The sequence below is a fragment of the Cajanus cajan genome, chromosome 6 (genome assembly GCF_000230855.2).
Source record: "Cajanus cajan strain Asha chromosome 6, NIPB_CcT2T_4, whole genome shotgun sequence".
Classification (NCBI taxonomy): Eukaryota; Viridiplantae; Streptophyta; class Magnoliopsida; order Fabales; family Fabaceae; genus Cajanus; species Cajanus cajan.
In genome coordinates this window covers 57024829-57046798 of record NC_138522.1, presented here as the reverse complement: position 1 = coordinate 57046798, position 21970 = coordinate 57024829, and the positions used below count along the sequence as shown (strand labels likewise).

Below are 21970 nucleotides of genomic sequence, written 5' to 3'. Positions count from 1 at the left end.
ATATATATATATATATTGATTTTCTATATTGAGAGAAAGTAATTGAGTTAAATATATTTTTATTTCATCATAAATGATAACATTAATATATAGATTTGATTTCTTAATTGAAAATGAAAGTAATCTTTTATGTTTACAGTTTAATCAAGATGATTATTGAAAACCAATTATGAAAAAATAAATTTAATTCTCTAAAAATCATACACTTTATAAAAATATAAAAAATTTTAAAATTTTACTTTTAAAATCAAAAAATACAAATCATCAATAAATATTTTTTTTTTCTAAGAATTTTTATATTAAAGAACTTTTAATTACTTTTAAGTTAAAAAAATTTAATCCTTCTTTCAAATTATATATATATATATATTTAGTGTTATAGTAAAAAATTTAGTATTTTAAATAAAAAAAGAGAGAAGAAGATAAAGAGAAAGAGAAAGAAGGAGAGAAAGAGAGAGATAGAGAGAGTGAGAGTGAGAGTGAGAGAGAGAGAGAGAGAGAGAGAGAGAGAGAGAGAGAGAGAGAGAGAGAGAGAGAGAGAGAGAGAGAGAGAGAGAGAGAGAGAGAGAGAGAGAGAGAGAGAGAGAGAGAGAGAGAGAGAGAGAGAGAGAGAGAGAGAGAGAGAGAGAGAGAGAGAGAGAGAGAGAGAGAGAGAGAGAGAGAGAGAGAGAGAGAGAGAGAGAGAGAGAGAGAGAGAGAGAGAGAGAGAGAGAGAGAGAGAGAGAGAGAGAGAGAGAGAGAGAGAGAGAGAGAGAGAGAGAGAGAGAGAGAGAGAGAGAGAGAGAGAGAGAGTGAGGGGAAGAGACGCCCTCTCTCCCTCCCATATCTTTATTTTTCTCTCTTGTGTTTCATTATTATTTTACCTTATTAATTTTAATAATATTATTAAAGTTTATTTTGTTTCTATAATTTAATAATATTTGTTAACATTTTTAATTATTTATTTGAATAAAATGAAAAATAATCCTTCTAATTATTATATAACAATTTTTTGTTTTCTTTTTGTTGTTAAATTTTGTATTTAAATAATTGTAACTATAAATTTTTAACTTTTTTAAAATAGTTTTAATATCCATATTTGTGAGAAAATTTAAGTAAATAAATATACCTAACAAGTTTATTTAAATAGAAAATGTTTTGTAAAAAATATTTATATTCTTAATTATATAGTAGTATAACCAAATATAAAAATCATTAATTTTTGAAAATTTTATATGAATATTCCCTAAGAAATTTTATAAGTAACCACACATATTTTAACTATTTATAACAATAGTGATTAGTATTTTTTAACAATAAAAAATAATATAATTCTTATCGAGTTCATAATAATACAATGTTATGATCTAATTAGTTCTCGCTTGAAATTAAATTTATTTGAATTAAGTATTATTTACAAAGTAATTATATTACTATTCTAATTTGATATAATTAAGAAAAACCATTACATATAAGTTGGACCATACATAGAATTATCTTTTACATAAATAATTAAGAAAATATTGAAAAGTAAAACATAATTCAATAATTAATAGTCAGAAATATTGTTGAATTTATTACAAGTTTTATATTTATAGTGTATGGCATACGTACAATATATTGTTTGACAATATTATTATCACTTACAGGATAAGACACAGTGATTCAGATTGGATAACTTGTTGAATTGACTGGAGAGTGGAGACCAGCTACAATATTTTTGAATCAGCCAGTCCCTGCAATAAAGTTGGCAACATGTCGCTGTTTTTCAGGTTTATCAAAGTTGCTACATGATGTGCCTAATTAACATCCATGCCTGTTAGCTCATTTAAGTTAAATAAATACATAAAACATTGATCATGTCAATGGTACCTTAATCTGGATTCTGAATTTCTAAAATTTTATTAGAATCAATTAATCAAAATTTTCAACAAAAATTAATAATCAATAAAATTGAAAAAGATATAGATAGAGCTGTCAAAACGGGCTATCCGGCCCGGTCCACATCGGGTTGGCCATTTGGTGGGCCAACCCAACCCGGCTCATTTATCAGTGAGCTCAAAAAAAATCGAGCCCGGCCCGGCCCACCACGGGTTGGTGGGTTAAAACGGGTTGGCTCACCTTAAAAAAAAAAAATTCATTTTTTTTCTTAATATACAACTAAAGCCCAAAAATTTAAACTTATTTTAAAAATCTGAGATTCTTAATTAAGACATCCTTAAATGAATTATTCATCCCAAACATAAATTTATAATTTTTAAATACAATCAAATCAAATCTAAATAATCTCAAATAGATAAATATAATCCAAAACTATCTTAAACTTCAAATACAATCCAAAATCACAAAAATTACAAATCACAATCCAACATTAAATTATTATTGTCTCATGTTGGACTGCACCATAACCTAATAATTATTGTATTTTAAAAAAAAAAAATTAATCACGGGTTGGTGGGCCAGCCCGGCTCACCACGGGTTCAACCCGGGTGAGCCGGGTTCAAATTTAACCCGTATTAAAATTTTCAAATTTTTTTCAACCCAACCCGGCTCGAACCCGTGGTGAGCCGGGTTGGCTCGCCGGGGCCAAGTCCATTTTGACAGCTCCTAGATATAGATGACTTAATTTTTTCAAGTTCTAACAACACGTACACATGTAAGCTTGTTCCAATGTTTTTTTTTTTTTTTTTTTTTTCCGTTAAATCAATATATTGGGGAATGGCTTGCAGAGCAGACACTAATTTTCTGGAACTGGAATTTCGTCTTAGAAGCAGTGAGCATATCCTCCAGGAAAAAAACATGTGCATGCATGCAGAGGATCTCCTTTTCGTCTCCTTCTTCTGAGCCTTGCATCTTCTTTCGAAATATTAAACTACATTTTTATCCAACTTTTTCAAACTAAAAATAGGAAAATAATGCATATTAACTATGTCGAATAATTATGTTGGTATTGGGTTTTTTCTTTCAGTCAAAGCATGACATTAATATCATTTAACAAAAGTTAGGCAACCAAATCTTAGTTACAACTATGTAGTAAGTGTGTGTGTATTTCTTTTAGAAAACCGTATTAGTTATTAGATATACTAAATGTGATATTTAGGGTGGGGTAGGTGAAATTAGGCAATAAATTTGTACGTCGCGGTGGTTTGGAGCAGTGAATAAAGGCCCCTTCCCCACCCTGATTTCCATGCAGAACCAAGACTATAAGTACTATAAGCCCTTTATTACCATTATTGTCTTATCTTTTTTCTTTATGCCTATCAGTGTCATTTTCAATATTTAATAAAATCATATATAATGTTATGAACATACATGACCATATGTGGAGGGGGGGACCCCATGAGGTTAATGAAATAGAAACAGGGAGACCGTGGCTATATTCAGGGCATACACATAGCCACATAGGGGAGGTACCACCCCAGAAGTGCCCCCGTATTTTGAGAGAGAACTGTAAGGGCATCCAAAATACACATGCCCATTTATCTTAAAGTTTAAAATAATAATAATAATAATAATAATCTTTTTTTTTTTTTTATGTTAAATCAATATGTAGAAATACAACTCTCAATGTTTGGAGAATTTTTCAGATTATAAATTTAGTTTGAAGGATTAAGCATTTTTCAATGAGAACCTAGTCGTTGCAAATAATTTCAAAAGAGTATATTTCATCATCATACAAAGGAGAAGAGAGAGAGAGGAAATTTTCCTCAATATAAGGGATCCTAATTTGATTATCTTTTCATTTTTTTTAACATGTTTATGTGTATGGCCAATTAAATATTGTAGCTATTTCTAAATTAATTGGGAAATCACATCATAGTATGGATTCTTATATTATATCATAAATATATATTTTGCTATGGATAAGAGGTATTTGCGTTTTTTTACTATAATATATTGGGTTTGAAATATGCATGGTAGGAATATGCTTAAGAAAAATAATATTAATTACATCTTTCACATATATTTTTATTTGACAATTATCTTTCTTAATTATAATTATTCTTACTCCACATATTTCAAGATAACAAATGAAAATATTTTAAATTTAATATACTAATATTAAATATTTTTTGAGAAATATATACAAAGCTTAAACATTAAAAAATTGGTCAATGAGCTGTTGTTTTTTAGAGATTAGGGGATTAATTAATTATGAAGAAAAGCAAGATACGGAATTATTGATTGTTGAAGGGTGGTGGGAAGGAAGAAAGTAGGTACACGGCACTATATAGTATATATGTCAGCATGCATCACGTGGCTAGTTAAAAACCACACGTGCATGTTCTTTCTTCATCTCACAAAAAAGAGGAGAATTACGGAAAGAGTTCCACATGATTGTAATTGTATAAACATCTGATCAGGGAATGGTGTCTCTGCGTTTGAATTGCTGAAGAAGAAAATGTGATTTCATACACAACTCATTAAAAAAGCACACTCCTCCACCGACTCAACATTATCTTAGATATGGTGTGCTTCTGCTTCCATCCATTTCTTCTTTTTAAAAATACTAATATATTATTTTATTTTAATTATGATTCAAATATTAATAAATTAATACTTTCATTTTTTACTACAAATAATTTTAACACATGTATATTTTAATCAAAGCTTACATATCTGACATTTATATATATCGACCAAATAAGAGAGTTATATTAATACTTACTAATTATTATAAAAAAAAATAGTATGGCTTTTGTACTATTACTATGATTTAACAATTAAAATTATTTATTTAATTAAGTGTAGAAAAATTAAAACGAATGTTTCATTAGTTTCGTGTCTTTTTTCTATTTTAGGTGTATATGATATAATTTGAAACCTACAAACATTATTTTTTTCTTCTTTGATTCTAGAATTTGAATATGAAAAATATTACGAAACCAAAGGTTTTGAATTATAATGACAAATTACAAAGTCTGCGATGGGACATCTCCCACTAAACAGAATTATGGAATTACACATTGTGCAGAAACTATATTACAAACCACTGTGTTTTGTAATATTGTCCCTTTCAACACGTGAAATGAAAATAGAATTAAAAAAAGAAGTTACACAAGTTCATTCCTAAGCAATGAACCTTATATGTGGATGACAAGACTTTTCATTAATAATTAATAATATGACTACTTGAATAAAGTCTATTAATATTTCAGCGTATATTTTTTCCAGCAGTAACTTCACTATGTCAATTGTAATTTGTAAACCCATCTTTGTAAAAGGTAATCTTACTTGGAAATTAAAAGGAAGAAACACTTCCTTAAGGAAACTCCACCCTGACCTATTATTATAAGCTTTAAACAAATCAAGTTTAAAAGCCATAACCTCCCTTTTTTTCCCCTTCTTTTTATTTCATAAAATTGAAGGAAAAACCTCAAAACCCAACAGTGCATTGTACGTGATTAACCTTCCAAAGTACAAAAGCATTTTGTGTTTCATAGATATGATGTATATTATTCAACAAGAATTTCACCCGTTTTTTGGAATGCATTTTGTAATTAACCAGCATCGTACAATAATATTTCACAATTTTTGGTCAGATATCACACTGGGAGTTTGATTTTTTAATTATCTCTGTTGGATAATATGCTTATTCACCAAACACCAACTTAGTCACATCAGTACCGATAATATATATTCTTGTGTTTCTTATAAAACAAATTAAAAGTAAACCCTGCCTTAATTGGGTGCATTTGATTCAAAACAATCTCTACCTCTTCACATTAAAGTCTCTGTTTTATGCTATCCTTCACTATTAATACTAGGTTTATATTTTAGAATTTATCTTACTCTCAACATCTGATCATACTTTAAAGAGATTCATGAATTCCTTATTTATTTGAGTGGAAAAACTTTTCCAAACAGAAAAAACTTGCAACATATTGTAGCCTCCCTCGGATATGGTCGGTTTACCAAGAAAAGTACATGTCTATTCTTTTGCGTTCAACTAACACTGGATCGGTTCTTTCCAATTAATATGCCAATTAAAAAGTAGAAAATCCCAAAGACAAAGGCTTTTAATATATTCTCTTCCTTCTAGATCGGTAATGGGGTATAATCTCATTTACTTGTGAACCCTCGCTTTGGTATAAATTCCCGCTTAAACCCAAAACGAATCACTCATTTATATGTGATTGTAATATTCCTTTTTTATACATGACTCATTGATTAACCTGCTTCTTTTTTAAAATCCCAATTTTCAATGAGGGTTAAGATCACCAATTTAATTATTATATTTTTATGACTATTTACAAGTTTTTAAATAAGATATAATTGGAATGCATTCACAGTATAAAGATTTATACCCCAACAATTAATCATGAATTTGCAAGTTTATTTTATCATGTTTTTAGTTTAGTTTTTAATTATCATAACACGCGTGCACCTTTTCCCCCCTTAATATATAAATTTTGTGCAGTAAGTTTTGCTTTTATTTTATGCACATTTTCCCTTGCTTCTTATTAAGAAACCTAAAGCAAATGGCGCTCTGATTTTTTTTTAGAGCGTAAATTAAAGCTCAAAAAGGAAAAAAGAATACCGAAGAAAGAGACGATGAGGGAGATATGTACCTTGTTCACTTCATATGCACACTTGCGAAGACGATTTGGTATTTGAATAAACTAGTTAAACCTCCCCGCCATCGCAATGACGTGTATACTAATTATTATTCGATTTAAATAATTCCATCCATGTACTAATAATACTTTAATCTTACCAAATAGTCCAAATATAAAGTGACGTGTTTTTATAATACGCCTAAATGGTATATATATTTATCGTTTAAAAAGATTAAAAAAAATTATATTATGTAATTTTAATAATGTTATTTAACTAAAATGAAAATTTTATTTTAATTACTTATGTAATAAAAGCCCATATTAACTACCAAAGTAAACCTCTTAAGAAAGATACAGTTCTTTTAAAATGAGAATAAGCACCATAAAAATAGTGTATTTAGGTTAACGATTGCGAGTGTAATAAAAATAAAGCACACATGCATACATAGTGAACTCTAGTTAATTAGAACCTCAGTCATTTATTTTGTAATCTGTAAATGTGAATGTAGATGTAGTAGTGTAAATTTAGTTTAAACTACACCTTTGTTGTTCTAGAAGAATGAAAAAAGAAATGTATCGAGTATTGCACCGAAAATTGCGTAAACCGGATTTGAATCCATAACGTGTTTCGTTCCGTAAGGAAGGGCGTAACCCGATTCACACGAGGAAAGGCTACGTATGAAAGCGTCGACCATGCATTGAATAATGCCACCGGCACTTACCTACAATTGCCGGTCAAGTCTCGTGTTGTGGCGTGTCACTGTTATTGGCTTCATTACTTACTTCTCATTTTCTTTCCACAAACAGCTTTCACTTCCCAAAGCCGCGCAATCTATCTATCACTTTTGTTCCTTCCTCCACCTAACCAGATCAACCCTATCTCGAATGAACATTTGAGAGCGATATGGAGACTAAGGACTATGCCATGGGAGCTTGTAACTATCCATTCTTTGATTTCTCCTCTGAAGATAAGAGCTCTTTAGGGTTTATGGAGTTGTTGGGTGTGCAAGATTATAGTCCTCTGCTTGATTTGCCTTCCTCGTCAGATATGTTAGTCCCACCTCAGACTAAGAAAGATTCTTCCGAGGTAACCAACCAGCAACCTGCGACTCCCAACTCTTCCTCCATTTCATCGGCGTCCAGCGAGGCGGTTCATGATGAACAGAATAAAACTGTGGATCAAGCTCATCAACATCAGAAGACCAAGGAACAGTGGGTTTCTTTTTTCTAATTGTCTCTCACTTTTCATTTAAATTTTTTGTTCACTTGGTGGTTTATTGGGGCGGTTGAGTGTAAAATACGTATTTGATAATTGAATAAGGGGTAAGACGGGTGATGGTCATGGGAACATGAATTTGTTTTGAGAGATATATATATAATGGTAGTAGTAGGTTAGTTTAATAGATATTTGGAAGATTGTAATGAGATTAATTTGATGGTTTTTCTGGGATCTGGGTTTAGGTTGAAGGCAAAGAAGACAAATCAGAAGAGACAGAGAGAGCCGAGATTCGCGTTCATGACGAAAAGCGAGGTGGATCATCTGGAAGATGGGTACAGATGGAGAAAGTACGGTCAAAAAGCTGTGAAAAACAGCCCCTTTCCAAGGTAGTGACACTTTAATTCTGCGTTTTTTACTTTCGGTTCAATTAAATGAAAATAAGAAAACATTCGTTGAACCGTGTGCAATGCAATGCATATATAGGAGCTACTATCGTTGCACCAGTGCTTCGTGTAATGTGAAGAAACGCGTGGAGCGGTCTTTCACTGATCCAAGCATTGTGGTGACGACCTACGAAGGCCAACACACACATCCAAGCCCAGTTATGGGTCGCTCGGGAGTCTCCAACTTTGGTTCGGTAATGTCTGGATCTGGAAACTACATGTCTCAATACTATCAACAGCAAGTCAACATCAGTGCATTGTCTTCTTTGGGTTTCCTTTCTTCTTCGTCTTCAAAGAATTCCACTTTGACTCAAGAGAGACCGCTTTGCTACAGTCCAGGGGCGACTGCGTTGTTAAGTGACCATGGCCTTCTGCAAGACGTTGTTCCTTCCCATATGTTAAAAGAAGAGTAGATCATAGCTCCATTACTGTTTCTATGTGATTTCTTATTATTACTTTTTGTAGGAGAATATAGATGAGGACTCCATTGCTACACTGGGCATCTAAGTTTTAGTTTTCCTTCTCATCACGATCATACTTGTAAAACCCACTTTATATTTTTTCACATAAATATAGGCCCTGGCATGAAGATCAGTGTAACATGATGGATTTTGATCCGGTGCAGGGATTAGCTAGTTCCTTGTTGCCGTCTCTTGGTAGCTAGCTATTTTCCTGTTTCCATCCAATATCTTCAATTTTAATAGATGGGAAATAAATAAAAGTATCCGTTGGTGGATTGGACTGTGGGTGAAAATGATAACAAAACTAAACAAAAGAAAAGCAAATAGATTTCTATCCTATTTTTAATCTTAAGATTCTGACCCCTCGTTTGTCTTGTGTCTTTGTTTCTTTTTGAAGGAATGTGCTTTCATTCCACTGGCACGGCAGTATAGAATGTAAGGTGTAGGTTTTCAAAGGGGTACAACTGGGGTGTAAGTTTGCTTCCTTTGTTTTGTCCCGGTAATGCACGGAAATAGAATTCTAAGCAATTTCTCTTATAATTTGAAGGATACGGTGGCAAAAGATCTGACCCAATATAGTCATGAGGTAATAAATAGGAAGAGTAGTTCAACCACTGACAATCCGCTTTAACCTCATTTAAGTAAATGCTGCATGTTATGTAATCTATTAAAAGATTTGATTCTTGGGGGTAAAAGGGGGGAATAAAAATCAAGAGAAGTAAACAAATGAAAACTTGAACAAGGTTTTCACTTTTAGGCACCATAATAGCTCATGGCTCGTGTCGTATTCTTTCATAAGTTCGATTCTATTGAACAAGTGAGGCTCTCATCTCATCGTAAGAGAATAATTGGAAGTTAATAGAGTTTCAACGGATAGGCATAGACCAACGCGCACCGAGAGGATGCATATGATACGGCGCCATCAAAGAACCACTGGGCCCTGCTACTATTATACGCTCCCTCTATTAAGCGGCCAATACATTGCATAGAATTAAAACTCTTCGATTCAGCCAAGAATAGGGAATAATTTCCAACCCAAGTTGAATTCTTCCAATTGAATTGCCTAGCCCCTTATTGGTGCCAAAACGGCCTTTCAATTTACCTATCTTCTGTTCCTTTACTCCCTAGACAAATAAATGCGAGAAACGATCCAGCCGACTTGGAAGGTGGAAACCATATCACACTGAGAAATTACAATTTAAAAAGTTATCCATTTGACGTAAAAGACATAATTTCTAGGTTCTCCACAGTGACCAGAATCCAGGACAAGGATGAAAGGTAAGACGAAGTGAATGATACGGGCATTTTGGTACCTTCTACCACGTGGTACTACTGGAGCAGAAAAGGCCATTCATGTTTAAATTCAATTCCAACATAGACAATAATTATTTGTATGCGTTGAATATTTACACGTATACCATGTGGCCACCCATTCTTAAATTTGCAGTCCCTACAGTGGTAGTGGAGCCACATATCTTATCAAGCCCCCTGGGCTTTAATCAATCTCCCGTTCCTCACTCACAAGCAATGTAAGAACATAAAACTCTGAAAACAAGACTCCACAGTATCCCACAAACACAAAAGTCGGGCTGAGGGTATCATAAACATTTGAAACTCTGAAAGTCTCATTCTGGGAGTAAGTTTTACAATCATGAGAGATTCGTATATCCCAAAAGTTAAGCCATGTGATAATCTAGATATCAACGAAGAAGTACTAACCTATACAAGGCTAGTAAATGGGCGTTTAGGAAATCAACAAAATCCCCATTTACAGATTAGTAACAGCCATTGAAATAAACAAATGAGGCAGTAAGAAAACGCAGAACCTCATAAGGAAACATTAGGCTAGTTTTGTAGCAATTTGAAGGTCACTTAATAATAATAATTGTGAACGATGTGATTTCAGTTGCCCAAGATAAATAACATCACACCTATCCAACAACAGGACTTGTTTCTGACTGCCGGTGGTCATGATTTGTTTCCTGCAAAACTACAGAATGTTACATTACAGAAGAATAAGTCCCTCTATTCACTGAATAGAGATTACTTTTCAAACAAGAAGGGGTTGCAGTACAATCATGTTTATTTGTCAAAGCAGGAAAGGAAGATTTTTCATTTTAATTTATTTTTCTGAACTTGTTATAGGAGAAATACATCTGAGAATGCACCTGTTGTCTTTGAGAAACTTGTTGGGAGGAACATAACGACAATTGTGACTGACTACAGCTACTATCCTCCAGCTCTTGCTGCTTCTGAGATTCTTTTTCATACAAGGCATACTCCTCAGGCTTCTCCCACTGCTCCAAGAGTAACCATCACTCACCAAAAACAGAAATTGAAAACAGATTGTTTGAACAAGATCAAAAAGTTGAAACATTACACTGCTTTCACAAGTGACACAGTTGTAGTAGTACTTAAAACCATCAGGGCAGTAGTGTTCACTCCAGTCACACTCTGGAAAATCTTCATCTTCTGGACTTGTAGGCATATCAGGTGGGGTATTGCCAGCAACTGTATGAGGGTTGCTTCCAGTCTGAGTAGGCAGCTGGGAAGAACATTAAACTGAGAAAACTATTGCAGTCTGCCAATAAATGTGCTTAAACCATAACTTTTCACATTAAATAGTTCATTTAAACGTTTGCAACATACTAAATGGTCAGTAGTGCGGAGAAAAATGTTCAATAGTTGGCCGTTACTTATAACAGATCAACAGCGACTCTCCTAAGATTGTTCCTCAATTATAACAATAACTTATCCCACTAGATGAGGTTGGCTACTTGAATCGCACATTATTGGACTGGGTTAAAAACCAAAGTCTCAGATATTATTCATTATGAGATTTCTCTTAACAATTTCCTCTAATGTCCGTCGTCTCTCTATACCCTTTACTGGACTAAAAATCATCCACAAATATAACAAAGCATAACTTCATAAAAAGAAATAAATGAGTTAACAATTTAAATAATTCAAACAGAACAGAAGCATCGAAGAAATTCGTAAATGCTCAAAGTTATTATATTTATAAAGGCAAAAAGATTGCAAAAGTTTCCAGGATAATTAAAAATACATTTGATGATTTAAGGCAGTTATAACTAACTATAAACATAAACCCAACGGTACAATAGATAATGCTATTGATTTAATTACATCAATCCACCTCTTCAAAAACAGAAATTTACTTCCATCACAACCAAAATTTAAGAGACTTCTGATGATCAATTACAGTATTATCAGTTAGTAACTAACCTGTGAACTAAGATGCTGCTCTATATTTTGAACTGATGAATCTGCAGTATGTGATTGTCTCTGCACCTCGGTAATAAATGTTTGAGAAGACAACTTTGGAGTTTGAAATGACCCCAAAGTCATTGAAGCCAACTGTGAATGCACTTGTTGGGGAGGATATGGCTGTTGTACCACAGTAGCACCAGGTTCCCAGTTTTGCATACGAGAAGTAACTTGTGGGTGTGCAATTGTGGAATGATGCGGGGCAACATTCATAATATTTCCTCCACCACTGGAATCACCAAAATTTGGCAGTGGCCTTGAAAAGACAGTAAATTGAAATTTATTTAGCATGTAACATCTGTGTTGCAATTAGTAAAGAAGGGGGCAAATGAAGTGAAACAAACCATACGGCTGGTTCTTGAGAACAAGGACCAAAATTTGCATTCACAGATAAAAAGTTGCCCCTGAAGAAAGATGCACATGAATAGAACATGAATACAATTCCTAAAATTATCTCCATTAACAAAATAGTAAACAAAGATTCAAGTGATTGGAAAACCAGATTGGCCATTGAACCGGAAAGGGAAACCAATTCATGATTGAATGGTCTCACTTGCGTTGAATAATAATTGAGTTCTAGTTTTTCTATAAAACAATTTTTTTTTTCATAAATATGACAAATATATTAAAAGCATAACACTCTGATACAACTTGGTGCTTGTTTATTTTAAATTGGTTTAATATGTTGGTCCCTTTTTAGGTATTCTTAAATAGGTCCCTACCTAAGTTGTAAGAATTTGTAATTGAATCTTTAACCTTTTATGAACTTTTGTACTCAGGTCCCTGGGTTATTGGTTTGTCTACAAACAGTTAACTTATGCCCAGGAACCAAATTACAAAAATTAGAAAAGATTAGGGACCTAGTTAAAATAACTCAAAAAATATTTAGTATGAAAATTGTGTTAAAATGTTCTTTTATTTTGAAATAAAGGGAATAATATTTTCTAAGATAATTACATATAAAAAAAAAAATATGAAAGTTATAACCTCTTCTAAAAAAATAGTTTTTAAAATTGGTCCTGCCCCATGGCTTGGTGGGTCAAGCCAGGCTAGGCTCTAAAAGAGCAGAGCCAATTTGGTCTGGCTCTATGTGTCAAACAAGTAAGACCAGGCAGCGGATATCTTGGTCAGAAATTTACCGAGCCTATTTGATCATTTTTTTTTTCTTATAAAAATATACAAATTTATGCAAAAGAAAATAAAACAGGTTAATTTGGTCTCACCTATCAAGCTAGACATGCCAAAAATTCACGGCCTATTTAAAAATCGTCCCAGCCCAGCCTGCTATTCAAACTTTGGTCTATTGGGCTGAGCGCCCATTTTGACATGTCTACTAAAAACACAGCTCCATCCTTAAATGACAATTAATCTTTCTTATTTGCACTAAAAAGAGTTATTGTACAGGATGACCCGGCAGCTCTAGCAAGTTATAAGACAAAGGATCTTTGGAAGGAAATTTATAGGGTGCGCAAATTACATGACCTGTCTCCCATTACTAATTTTTATTTAGGGATAATACATTGATAAATCTTAAAATTTTGTAAAGAGTATTATGTCAAAGTCAATAATCTGTAAATGAACCATTAACTCCAAGGACTTCATGACGAAATTTGGAAAAGATTAAGGACTCAAGCAAATTTTTATAGTTTAGGGACCTATTTAAAAATAAAATAAAATTCAAGGACCTACAAGTATTAAACCTTTCAAATTTTAAACACTCAACTCCTATTTGCGTCAAATAAACCCCAATTTAATTGTAGCATGTCTGGTAATGTTTTCACAATGAATGCCTAAGGATCCAATTGCAAGGTATGTGACTTGAGATTTGATTCCCATGCTAGAAGTATGATTAAGGTGACAGCTATAAGGCAATGGGCTCTTCAACTACAATGACTAGCTTTCACGATGTGGTTCTCCCATGTTTCCTATCAATTTGACCAGTTTAGGCAAAACCAGAAAATTCAACCAGCCAATTCAGATTGTTATTGAGTCATTGACTTGCTACAAGATGTGAACCAGTTTACAGTTCACCTGGTCCACTTTGCCTATCTAGCCTGGTTCACATAACACTAGAAAATATGCACCTGTAAACAGTTCGGACGACACACAAATTTAATATTTTATTTTCACATACCAAGGTAAAGACTCATTGCCACTTAGCCAAGAAAGTAAAGTTGCCTGATTGGAAACTCCCTTCCCACTCAATATAAATAAAAATAAAAAGTTGTACAATGTATAACTACTTGTTAACTTGTTTGTGTTGCATTAATTTATTAATAACAAAGACAGCAATGAACATAGTTATATGAAAGATAAAGGGATGAGAAAGAAAAACCTTGAATCTCTAATCCTGGGTTTCTTAGGATCCGCAAAACGAACAATTAATGGATGATCACAACCCTAGGTGATTAAAATAAAGACTTTAGCTAGCATTCGAAAGTAGACAGAGTAATATGTATCAATTAAATAAATGAGCTTTACTCTCATCGTGAAGGTTCTATTCAGCCCTTTGATTGCAGCCAATGCCATTTCTCTGTTAGAAAATTTTACAAAAGCATATCCTTGAAAATCAAGACATGCATCCACAAGTTAGATGAAAATGAAAACAGTGAATAATAAATTGATGACATAAATTAAATACAAGACTTGGTGTCAAAAGCAACCACAGCTAAAAATACAAATAGTCCATTGGGGATGGAGCATGGTCCTCTCTTTAACGTATATATGTTCCAAATATTACATGTGTGTTTGGTTTATCATTTGAAAGATGTTCAATGGACTTTCACTCATTCCAATGCACAAAACATAGGAATAACTCTTGTCCCATTACATCAAACATAAATTATGTTCAAAGTAACTTTTTCACAAATGCACCCAAAGTTATTTTATGGTGGAACTGGTCCTGAAAAAATAAAAAGTATTGGTGGCAACGATAGCCTATGTTCAGTATCAAGGAGATACAAAACAAAGATCAATGAAAATAGAATAGTATGATCTCCTTCCTATCCCCCAGTCCCAGATACTTGAGAGTTAAGACAGCTGGACCCTACCCACCCAATTTTCACTCCAAAATCCAAGACTCACTCTTTTCTTTCCCTCTAATAATTTATATTCTGTTGTTCCTCTTTCACTAACTAAGCAATTAATTTAGGGGTCTCCAAACATTTTACTTGTACTTTTTTCTTCATAAGTCATCATTCTTGAAGAAAATAATTGTGAGATTTGACAGAGAGAGAGAGAGAGAAAGAAACCATCTTTACACACTGCCCACACCATCTCTCCTAGTTTTTATTCAAGGTCTGCAACTTGTTTCCTTATAGTAGAAATGTTAGGAAAGAAATAAAAGACAGATCAAATACATGACCATTCCTCAAAACCACAGATATTGTATGAAAAACATTGCATGATGACAAGATCAAGGACCAACCACGATTCTGCGCCAAGAAGATATCTTCTACATAACCATAAGGGGAAAATATCTGCAAAGAATATGCATACAGAACTCATAAACATAACGTGAATATCATAACCAGCAGATTATAAAGGATATTCCACAATATCCTATATCAAAGAAAAATACAGGGCTACCAAGTAGGCAACATTTCCGTCCAGCTAACCTAGGATGTGGGTCTAGAATCTAGATACATTTCTACAAACTACAATTAGCATATCCTTCAGTTAAATACAAAACCATGGATATAGTCATTGGCATGAAAAAGATGTTAAAGTAACTCATGTTCAAGCGATGGAAAAATATGGATGATAGAGAACAGTGAAACATACTTCTTCAATTTCCTTTTCTGTAGCTTCTTTGTTGAAGGAACTAACAAAAACTTTATCAACCACCTCTGAAAAAATATAGAAACAAAATAAGAAAACAAAATGAATTAATCAGTTGAGAATAAAAGAATAAAATATTAGATTAGACAATCATATATTTAAATAGTAGGCCATGGCTATCCTGGAAAAAGATGAGAAGTTTGCCTTCTAAATGATCTTTCTTTTCCATGTTACGTAGAACCCCTATAAAAAGAATAAAAAAGATTCACATAAGTTAAACAAACACTGCTTTAAATCACTCATTACTAGCTGGAGAAAGTAAACCATATTCTATGCCATGTTCTCATCAACCAAACTTATAATATGAACATGATAGGATGAACTCTTAAAAGTATTAAATTTAAACTCAGTTGTCAATCCCGGGTAGTGGAGTGGAGCAGCTGACCCCAAAAGTAGGATAGTGGGATTGCATAATGCGAGATGACCACTATTATAATATTATATTTATTAAATAATTAATAATATATATCATGGCAGTTGAATCGAGATTCAAATTGTGAATCAGAATACCCATTTTTTGAATCGTGGATCAAATTGTATCGTGAATTGTAAGATTCATGATCAATAATAAAACAAGCATACACAATTAATAAAGACATATTAAAACACATTCATAATCAATAACTAAAAAACATAACTCTAGTAGCATAAGATATATGAGTTCTACTAAAAATTCTTATAATAGAACAATTTTAAAATTTATAATAAATATTCCGGTATTATATTTATTATATATTATTAACACTAATTACATATTTGTATTTAAAAAACTATAACAGATTTTATTTATTATGTTATGCAATAGATTTTATGATAAAGATATTAAAATACATAAATATCAGATTGATTAAATATTTTTTATTTGATAATAGAATAATATTAAAATTACAATGAATATTCTGTCATTAAAATTATTATAAATTTTAATTTATAATAAATATTCTGCTATTATATTAATTAAATATTTATATTTGAAAATTTGTAACAGATTTTATTTATTATGTTTTATAATATATTTTATGATAAAAGTATTAAAATAAACAGTTATCAAATCGATCAAATATTTTTTATATGATACTAGTTTACTAGACAAACTTAAAATATCAGATCAATATTTAAAATTGAAGGTCAAAACACACAGTACGTGTTATAACTAAAAAAAAAAAAAAAAACAGGTCCTTAAAAGTTGAAAAAGAAGCCCAATACATTGTCGTTGGGAATTAGGGTTGTGCATACCCAGTTAGGCACAAAGACACTTGTGAGCAGAAATATCGAGCGGCGCAACTTGCCCCCTCCGACTGTCATTTTCCATAATTTTGATGTCAGAAGCGTCACTCCAGCTGCAACAGCCAGGCACAATGGCCCTTGGAGGAGCAGTAGACTGCCGCAACTCCTACGAGAAACACAAAAGCTATCCGTTTTGAACCAAAATCGTACAATTCAGATACAAATTGCGAATCATATGATTCTCACACGATTCAAGCAATTCAAGAACAAAAATGATACGCAGAACAATTCGCATCACATTTCCTCTGTATCGTATCAAATCTCATGAATTGTATCAAGATTCATCCGATACTAACCACCATGATATATATAAGCTAAAAAACAGAAAAATGACTCAAAATTCATGCAATAATAATAGTTCATAGTACTTAAACAAAGCATAGCATAGAGAGTCAAGAACACAATGTGCTTAAAGCTTATAAATCATCATCTAAAGGTAAAGCTCTAAGTAACTAAAAAGGTAAACATTAAAATTCAATGTTCATCCTCGTCAAGATCCAAGTTATCCTCTCCTTCAATTTCATCACTACTCTCACTGCTGACCACCAATGAACAAAACCATACTAGTAAAAAAAAGATGAACTGAATAACAAAATTGCTGCTGCCAGAAATAAAGGAAAAAGGAAGAGAAAAGGAAAAGAAAAAATAAGAAAAGAAGGGAACAGAAAAATAAAAAAAAGGAAACAAAAAAAACTGACTCTTTGAAGAAGAAGACAGCATCAGACAAACAAACCCACTGGAGAAGAAGAGAGGATGAAGAGAAGAGGTTAGGGCAACAGCAAGAGAAGTGCAGGCAACAACACAATTAGGGAAAGATTAGGTCGTCCAAAACACACCAATAGAAAGAAATAAGCTTCGAAGGGAAAATACCAAAATACCCTTGCTTATTTTTTATTTTTCGTAACCACTCTGCCCCAGCCATGATGACACGCACTCCGCTCTGGGATTTTGCGCCCGCTCCAGCCACTACATTGAAACTCCCCACTCCAAGGTTATTGTAGTGGCACAGAGCCACTTCGCTCCACTGTTATAGCGGCCGCTATTGACAACATAGTTTAAACTTAATTGCATACTAATAAGAAAGGTTTTATTCTCAAACTATTTCAAAACTAATTTCTATATAATAACTAAACTTCTAGATCTCATCTTCAAAGCTGCTAACACAATGAATATAAAGAATGGCAATATAGTTGACTCTCAACAACACATAAAATAAAGAATAGCAAAAGATTGTTCTTTCTTAAACCAAAAGATAAGAAAGGTTCATTATGTACAGACAGAGATAGAGCAATTTACTCCCAACTGCCTTAAATTTTGTCATTATTTCTCAACATTTCTCCCTTTCAAACTTCACTCTTTGAAAGGAAGTGGCAGGGCATAATCAAGAAAGCAATATTCAGTCCCTCATCAATCTGCATGCATCAGCACCAGTAAATATAGCCGCTTAACATCACTTTTTATAGGTTGGTAAGGAAAACTTATAATTCCGTAAGCTAAAAGTCGGCGAAAGAAATTGAGAAGCTTTAATTTCAAAATGTTATCATGATTCTAATAATCTTTTCAAGAATGAGGATTGACAACTATATCATGACATGCATACGGAATCCATAATAAACTATCAAACCTGTTCTAATTATTAATTTTCCCATTTAAAAAAACTGATTATGGTATGCAAACAGCTATATTTCATAAAATAACCAAGCTGGATAGAGAAAACCATTTCAGTTAATCAGCTAAGAAGCAGAAGCTGGCTAAGACATAGTAATGCAGTATTAATTAATAGGTTCAAATAGGAAATAAAATTAAAACAATTACCAAGCCGTTCAAGTTCTCGATCAGCAAATTTGACAACAACAGGACATGATTCCTAGGAAATGTAAATGCATCAAATAATAAATATGTGTGTGAATTAATGAAATGAATAGCAAGAAGAAAAGGTTTAAGTCATCCATCATAGGTAAAGTTGTTCTTACCCCAGGAAATGTATATTGATTGCTTAAAGCTTTAATAGCCCTGTCAGCTTCATCTAATGTTGCGTATTTAACAAAACAACTTCCTGTATAAGTTAAACAGAACAAAATTTGGACTATCATTAATACTTGTAGATATACAACATATATGAACCCAAACATCAAATGAAATTCATCAAATAAAATTCATTAGTCCTCGCAAGTCTTGGAAGACCAAATTGCACAAACTGAGGAAGATACAAAGAAGTGAAATACAAAAAATTGTTAATAAAGATACCTTGCCGTACACCAGTTCTCTTATCTTTTAAAAGAACAACCTCAACAATAGTTCCATGTACTTCAAATACGAGGCGAATCTGATATAAAGTTACAAAAAATAAAGGATATAGAAGAGTAAGAGCTATAAGAAAAAAATAAAAAGCATGACATCACACATTATGCTAAAAAGATACATGACAAAAATGTCAAAAGATAAATAAATAAAACATAGGAGAATTGGCTTTGAACATCACAGAAAAATAATCTCCACCGGCGTATTACAGGGAAGGCTACTAAATTCTTCTAGGGGACAATCTCTTATCAGTTGAAATTCTAATACCCCACCCAAAGTGTTGCTTACGTTGAAACTTGGAACAAGGATTACAATAACAATTAGAGCACATTTAGTATAGAGAATTGATTCCAAGTAATCAAAATGGAATAGGAATGGAATGATGATTTCTACTCTAGTGTTTGGTTATAAGGGGAATCAAATGACATTTGTTTTCATTTCAAATTACTATTATGCTTAGTACATGAAGATAAATAAGGTGATAAAACAAAATTCAATCTACTCTTAGCCTACAACTGTGAGGAACCACCTCCTGGAGCAAACATAGGATTCAGTTCACCATTCTCAATTTTACATAAAAGACCATTGTTACCATACACATACTATTATACTATTATACACATATTAACGGGAATAGACTTACATCAGCCTCCGATGCCGTTCTTGGAACAGGTGCAACATAAACTTTCACATGGCACACACCGTCCACTGGATCTGCAAGGAGGAAACCGTGAGGCGTAAGTAAACAAATCAAAAGCGTGATACATTTCCAGAGAGACACTAATTTAGTTGAAAAAGAAAAAAAGTGAAAGAAAATTAGCAGTGCCTGGGGGAGAAGTTCCTTGGTTGGAGTGATGCCAAGGGCGTTTGCGGGGAGGGCGAGGCATGGAATGGTTGAGAGCGTATCCAGAATCGCCAGCGGGTGGTGGTTGGAAGTGGTGGAAGCTGTTGCCGTTGTCGTGAGTGTGAGGGTTTGGAGGGTCTCCGGCGCTGAAATTGACCCTTGGCTCTACCTGCTCCATCGGATTCTCCATCTTCGTCAGCTATGGATCACACACGCGCTGACGTGTGCCCTAGAGACGGAGGAACTTGACGAAGAAGGAGCACTGAAGTCAGAGTCTTCGGTTGCTCTTCTGTTCGAGTACTCTGCTCTGCTTCCAAAGCAATTCTCAGATGATTTGCAGTGCAGTGCCCACGGGGTTTAGCATATTTTTGAACAATAATAAACTTTTATATATATACTTTCGATAATTATTCTGGACAGCATTTTTAGGTTATTTTCAAAAAAAAATCATTTATTATTTTAAATTAAATTTTAATATAACTTTTTAAAAATTTATTAATGATTAAAAAAATATAATCATAATATAAATTATTTATTATAAATTTTTAAAATAATTTATATGTTAAAATATCATTTATTATAAATTTTATTTAAAATGTTTATTTATTATTACTAGGAATAGGAATAGATCCGACTAAAACAAACTTTATATATATAAATTGACTTTGTTTTATAAAATTAAATCTTAAATTTTAGTCTTATCTATTATTTATTATAAATTTTTTAATAAGTCTGATTTAATATTTTTAAAATATCACTTATTAATTTATTTAAAAATTTATTTATATTAATAATATTAATTAAGTCAATAAACTTAATTTTTAAAAAATTGATAAATTTATTTTTAATATATAATTTACTCAATATTATTAAAACATAAATTTTAAAAAAAATATAGAAAAAAAAAAGTGAATATTTTTTTTATTGAAGGAACAATTTATACATAATCATGTATATTGATGTACACTCATACACAAATCTTAAATTTATAAACCTATAATGAAAAATAATATATATAATATATTTTAAATATTGACAGTTTATTTTTGCTTTATAAATATATTTATTTGTTATATTTTTTAATATATGTATATTATTTTTATAATACTATATAAATAAATTTATTTTTAAAATATAGTTTATTTAATATTATTAAAATTTATATTTTAAATAAAATGTAGGAGAAAAAGTTAATCATTTTTTTATTAGAGGAGTAGTCATGTATCTTGATGTACACTCTTAAACAAATTATAAGTTTACAAACCTATAATAAAAAAATAATTTTATAAAAAAATATTTTAAATGTTGATCATTTGTTTTTGTTTTATAATTTTTTTTTGTTTATTTATATTTTTAATAATATATATATATATATATATATATATATATTAATTTTTCATTGTATTGTATAGATAAATAGGTTGATCTATTAGACGTAACAAACTTTTTTATAAATTTAAACCTAATCTTTTTATTTAAATAGGTTTTCTTGAAAGTTTAAACTTTACATTTTTATTATATAGGTCAATCCAAACCAAATTTTAAAGAGGTCAGGTCATAAATTCATGTTGAAAATTTAATTTATTTTTATCCTTAATTATTATATGAATCATTTTAATTTTATAAACGAATATTTATTTCATATTTTCCATAATAAAATCAAAATTAAATTGATTATTAAAAAAATATTTTTATTGTTTTTGTGATAATGATAAATAGATAGTCATTGTAAAAAAATAATTCAGTTA

The 21970-nt window shown here is 31.8% G+C and overlaps 2 protein-coding genes across 5 annotated transcripts; one reads left to right on the top strand and one right to left on the bottom strand.

Annotated features, from left to right (window-relative positions):
• Positions 1-7158: 7158 nt before the first annotated feature.
• LOC109814750 (WRKY transcription factor 23) lies at positions 7159-8937 on the top strand. Its single transcript, XM_020379258.3, has 3 exons — positions 7159-7751; positions 8001-8144; positions 8242-8937. The coding sequence occupies exons 1-3, from the start codon at positions 7444-7446 to the stop codon at positions 8612-8614; spliced, it is 825 nt and encodes a 274-aa protein (XP_020234847.1). The 5' UTR covers positions 7159-7443; the 3' UTR covers positions 8615-8937.
• Positions 8938-10229: 1292 nt separating this feature from the next.
• LOC109814749 (flowering time control protein-related / FCA gamma-like protein) lies at positions 10230-20571 on the bottom strand. 4 transcript variants are annotated; one of them, XM_083077741.1, is made up of 15 exons: positions 20205-20571; positions 20022-20092; positions 19325-19403; positions 19051-19133; positions 18893-18944; positions 15935-15973; positions 15734-15798; positions 15378-15429; positions 14432-14511; positions 14286-14350; positions 12295-12354; positions 11909-12206; positions 11043-11207; positions 10831-10959; positions 10230-10652 (listed from the first exon to the last, which is right to left on the bottom strand). In XM_083077741.1, exons 1-15 carry the CDS (start codon positions 20410-20412, stop codon positions 10503-10505), a joined length of 1596 nt encoding a protein of 531 aa, XP_082933867.1. In that variant the 5' UTR covers positions 20413-20571; the 3' UTR covers positions 10230-10502. The 4 variants fall into 4 exon arrangements, with proteins under 4 accessions (XP_082933867.1, XP_020234843.1, XP_082933868.1 ...); XM_020379254.3 differs by having other exon boundaries at positions 10230-10644; XM_083077742.1 differs by having other exon boundaries at positions 11043-11195.
• Positions 20572-21970: the final 1399 nt, after the last annotated feature.

Bases quoted from the DNA above. Each gene is read 5' to 3' on its own strand.
- LOC109814749 (XM_083077741.1), bottom strand. From the start codon at position 20,412: ATGGAGAATCCGATGGAGCAGGTAGAGCCAAGGGTCAATTTCAGCGCC. The intron at 14,512-15,377 runs GTTGGTCCTTGA...TTGATTTTCAAG, and splicing joins CTTCTTGGCGCAGAATCGTG to GATATGCTTTTGTAAAATTT. The intron at 14,351-14,431 runs GTAAAGCTCATT...TTAATCACCTAG, and splicing joins ATAGAACCTTCACGATGAGA to GGTTGTGATCATCCATTAAT.
- LOC109814750 (XM_020379258.3), top strand. From the start codon at position 7,444: ATGGAGACTAAGGACTATGCCATGGGAGCTTGTAACTATCCATTCTTT. The intron at 7,752-8,000 runs GTGGGTTTCTTT...ATCTGGGTTTAG, and splicing joins CATCAGAAGACCAAGGAACA to GTTGAAGGCAAAGAAGACAA. The intron at 8,145-8,241 runs GTAGTGACACTT...ATGCATATATAG, and splicing joins AAAAACAGCCCCTTTCCAAG to GAGCTACTATCGTTGCACCA.